Source organism: Juglans microcarpa x Juglans regia, chromosome 7D (assembly GCF_004785595.1).
Source record: "Juglans microcarpa x Juglans regia isolate MS1-56 chromosome 7D, Jm3101_v1.0, whole genome shotgun sequence".
Classification (NCBI taxonomy): domain Eukaryota; kingdom Viridiplantae; phylum Streptophyta; class Magnoliopsida; order Fagales; family Juglandaceae; genus Juglans; species Juglans microcarpa x Juglans regia.
In genome coordinates, this window is record NC_054606.1 from 4,686,553 (window position 1) to 4,691,566 (window position 5,014).

Here is a 5,014-nt window from a genome sequence, read left to right on the forward strand (position 1 = left end):
CCTACAGATCTGGTTTTCATAAGAGGGGGAGGAGGCCTCGGCTTCCTCTTCCTCCTCCTCCCTCTCGATCCCTCTGTTATTCATTCACCTACCTTGTCTATTAAGATTTCTTTTGGTTAGTTTTGTTTTGCTTTGCTTTCTTCAAGGTCGAAGAAGACAGATCTACAACTTTCGACAACTCCTGAGAGACACACGCAGCACAAACAGATTCACAAGTCCAAAATCGTTTAGAGGAAAGTGGTAATTTTGCGAAAATCACCGTGCGTGGTTCTCGCGCGCTGCCCACATCTGTGCGTGGTCCTCACACGCCACTCATCCCGGCAACTCTTCTGGACACACTCACCAGATCACCGAATTCACCACCACCAAACCTTTCAGATCTGACCTATGTGGCTGAAAAGATACAAGTATGTTACTTTCATGGGCCGTCATAGATTCCAAAGCCTACCATAATTTGTCCAAATTGTAATCTGTCCTTTTCATATCTATCTTACTACTTTTATTTTTAGTTTCCTTATTGTTAATTTTTTTAAAACAAAGCTCGTCTCTTGGACTTTTGTCTGTAGAGGTTGAGCCATCTCTTTCTATGAAGGGTGAGATTGAGTCTCTGTTTAGGTAGAGAGTGTTATCTCTTGAACGTTTGCCTGTAGAGAGTATCAACAATAGTGAAAATCAGATCAATCATAAAAGAAAATAGTGTATTAGTGAAACTTCAAATGCATTATTTTAGTTTATGATGTTATGCTTGATTATGAAGATATTCAGAATGTATCTGATCATGAATGTAAATTTTTCTCATAAATGAATGGTGATAATTTTATTTGAAAAAAAAAACATTAATGCAAGTCGCTGTTATGCACAAAAGTGGTAGCAAAGGTTATTAAATAATTTGCCTTTTCTATGTTTTCTAGTGGTATTTTTATTATTATATGGGGCATGGCAATCAATAGGGGCATATAGTAGGCAAAAAGTATCACTTTTGTCGTTAATGAAAACATGTGAAAACATCTCAAAATTGAAAAGGAAATGCTATTTTGAAGAATATTTTACCGTACGAAATGAGATAGATCTCAACTCATTTCAATTTAAATTAGAGCTAAACCTTTATTTGAATCTTAAGAATATATCTTATATTATCTATAAATAATAATAAAATAATTTATAGATAATAATAAATAATTTAAAAATAATAATAAAACAGTCTAAAAATATTTAAAAGTAATTATATTCTCACAGGTAAATAAATTCGATCTCCACACATAAATGCCACACCAGCTCGGTTAGCCATCACGTATATATGGAAACTTTTTTTTTTTTTTTCGAAAATATATTATATATATAGCGCACAAAATCTTCCAAATATGTAGTACTTTCTGAGATGGAATCATGACCATTCATTTCCTAGCGGCTAGCAAGGCAGTGGAAAATGGTAGAGTTATATCCTTGGAATTAAAGACAAAATAATAGTAAATGAAGAAATTTGGAAGGGGACGTTTTGGATTTTCATGAAAAAGTGATGCTATTTTTTTGTTTTGAACTTTATTATTCTTAATTATATTGACTAATAACTAATGTATCACGTCAAGTGTTATCTGAAATAATAAAATTAATAAAAAATGCTAATTTAGAAAGTCATCTTATAAAATTAAGCTTAAAAGTTAAAAGTTGATATAATTTCGTGTAATATATGATACTTACTTTACAACAAAAAAACATTTATAATAAAACGTGTTATATCAAGTTATAGTTTTTATTTTATAAAAGTTTATACGAAATAAAGATTTCTCTAAATTAGAAAAGGAAAGTATTAAATATACTTAAGAAAAAATTATTTTTTCATATGGTAGTTATTAATATGCTGAAAATCATGAAATTTAAAATTTAGAATGAGTTTAAAACAATAACAAAATGAGTCTTGTAAATAAATTTTTAAGTAAAATTGGAAGTACGTGGAGAAATCTTCTTAGAGCATTCACAATGTTTTATTTATCTTGTCCTTTAAAATATATCACTAAACTCTATTTTTTCTATTTTACATAATGATTTTTACAATATATCATATATCACCTTATCTATTTTTTCTTCATATCATTTAAATAATTTTTTTGATTCTTTTTAAATATTTCATTTCTACCAATAAATTTACATTTTTTTTATATTTGAAATATGTTTTTATATACAATGTAATATAATTTAGTCCTATACACACAAAATAAAAATATATAAACCAAATAAAATATAAAAAAAAAATCAAAATATAAAAAAAATGGTTTAAAAAGATTTCCAATATATGTTTTTAGAATAAAATGAAATATATGTGTTTTAAATAAAGAATAACAAAATGAATTTGTTTACATAATAAAAAAAAAAGTAAAAAGAAAAAAGAAAAAAAAAGAGAGAGTAAATAAAATATAAATAATAAAAAAATATTTATAGGATGAACGTACCCACTACATATAGAGGGTTACTGGAGCTAATTATATTTTATATTTCTTTTTACATAATTGAATGTAACTCCTTTTTAAAACAATTATTTCAATAATTTACATGCTCTTATTAGTGAAATACGATCAGCAATACTCTAGCTACCACACTCACAGGAATATAGTGATGACATGGCGGATACAGACGTCACCGAGTGCTTGGAACTTTCAGGAGGGAGCAGGGGAAGAGGTCCCACCTCCCAGATGGATGGATATATAGTAGAGTAATATTAGATATAAATTTTAAATAGACAAATCTCATACAAATTTTTTATAAAATAATAGGTTACATTAATAAATAATAATTTTTTTTACACTTTTTCAAAATGAGGTTATTTTTTTACAAAGACTTGTATGAGGCTTATCTATTTAGAACTTGTATAAATTATTTCTCTATATAATAAGACTGCATTTTGAATTTTGATGTTGAGCTGAATTGTATCAAGTGTTTTTTTCTTTTATAAAAAGTTGGATTAAATTGAATTCATTATAAATAGTAGTGAGTTAAAATGATAAAATAAGTTTTATAGAGTCTAAAAATAAGTTTAAATATATTTAGACGCTAAAATGAGTTTAAATATATTTATGAGAAATTAAAAAAAATTGTGAGTCTCACATATAAAAAAATATTAAATTAAAAAATTAAAATTCCATGTGTAAAAAGATTTTAAATTAAAATAAATTTAAAAATTTAAAAATTTAATATTTAAATATTAAATTCAATTTAAAATTAATCTAAACCCACTTATGAATTTAACAACCAAACTGAAACTCACTTGATGAATTTAACATCCAAACTGATGGTATATTCTACATTTTTTTAACAGCCAATAGAAGCAAAGAAGAGGCAGAACACGTGGTCCCTATAATCTACTTAGCCACAAGCCTCACCTACTCACCTAAGATCGAGCCGAGAATATATGGAAACTGACACGTGTCCTTCTACTTATGCGGGAGGTTAACCGGCAATAGGCGGTAGTTACAGCCCCAAAGAAAAGCGCAATTACCAATCTTCCGTTGCTCCTCCAAAGCAACCCTTTGTTTTACAGGTACTCTCCGAGGCTGCTCTTTTTATATTCAAAGTCCCCAAGAAAATTTGAGGGCAGCCTTGTCTTGGTTTTTGGGGTTTGAGCCAACCGTCGCCCAGTTTCTCTTTCTCTTGGTCCCTTTATTTTGCTTTCTTTTACTGTTATTTTCTTTTGTTTTTATTATTTTGCCTCGATTTTGTTTTGTTTGTTCTTGAGAAGGGAAAAAAGAAGAGAGATTATACAGAGATGACTGGGACTCTAGAAGGTGAAAGTGTTACTCTCGATCTTCTCAAGAAAAAGATGACTGAGTTCGCCAAGGAAAGAGATTGGGAGCAGTTCCACAGCCCGAGAAACCTCCTTCTGGCTCTGGTATGTGCAGTCTCCCTCAAACGCACGCAAAGTCCAAACTCTTCTGAAATTATCATTCCTCTCTCTTATGGCTGTTTGGTTTTTCAAGACCATTTCTTGCATGAAGAGGGATGATCACAGAGATGGAGAATCATTGCATATTTTTTTCTACTCGATTCTTGAAGATTTGACCCAAAAAAATACAACTTAAGTTAGTTGGATTGTCAGGGAAGTACTAATGATTTCATGTTTCCACCATATATTTTCTAATGGGGTAGCTTGCTGCTGCTTGCAAGTGGGCGAGCTTCCATTTTTTTTTTAATATATATTAATATTTATACACCTTCTCCTTTTAAAGTCTCAATTAAGTTCATCAGGTGAATGCTTTTTAACCAGAGTCAAACTTGACCAACCTTGCAAAACATATCTTCCTTTTTGTTTTGTTACCTATGATCTTTGGAACCCACTTTTTTTTTACAGTTTCCCTTTTGCTTTTATGTCGTACCATTTGCATAAGAAAATTAACGGTCAAAAAGGCGGTTTCATGTTTATGGGGTTGTGATTATTTATCGTCCTCGCTAGGTGGGTGAAGTTGGAGAACTCTCTGAGATATTCCAGTGGAAAGGAGAGGTTCCGAAGGGACTGCCTGGTTGGAAAGAGGAGGAGAAAGTGCACCTGGGTGAAGAGCTTTCAGATGTTCTGCTCTATCTTGTTCAGCTCTCCGACATCTGCGGCATCGATCTCGGCAAAGCTGCACTCAGAAAGGTAGAACTTAACGCTGTCAAATACCCAGTTTCGAAGAAGAAAAGCCAGACCAGCATCACATGCACCGACAATAATGTCACCGGGAGCTGTTGATTTTCTGTGCATTAAAAACACCCACACCCAGACACATATATATACCTACATATAATTCTTCATTGAGCTAGCTGTATGGGTGTTTTAGGTGCGGTAGGGGTTCATGATGCTAGGAGACCGAGGATAGACCTAAAAAGGAAGGGTTTTCAAGTTTCACTGCATGGAGACTAATGTTACAATGTATATGGGTGGCGTGTTTGGCATTTATTCTCAGAGTTTTTTCTTACTGTTTTGGCCAGGTGAATCGAATCCGATCTGACCAATGAGATATATAATATATATTCACGTTTTTCTTAA

The 5,014-nt window shown here is 31.4% G+C and overlaps 1 protein-coding gene across 1 annotated transcript; it reads left to right on the forward strand.

The window, feature by feature from the left end:
* Nucleotides 1-3,431: 3,431 nt before the first annotated feature.
* LOC121239947 (dCTP pyrophosphatase 1-like) lies at nt 3,432-5,014 on the forward strand. Its single transcript, XM_041137361.1, has 3 exons — nt 3,432-3,532; nt 3,731-3,880; nt 4,442-5,014. The coding sequence occupies exons 2-3, from the start codon at nt 3,758-3,760 to the stop codon at nt 4,715-4,717; spliced, it is 399 nt and encodes a 132-aa protein (XP_040993295.1). The 5' UTR covers nt 3,432-3,532; nt 3,731-3,757; the 3' UTR covers nt 4,718-5,014.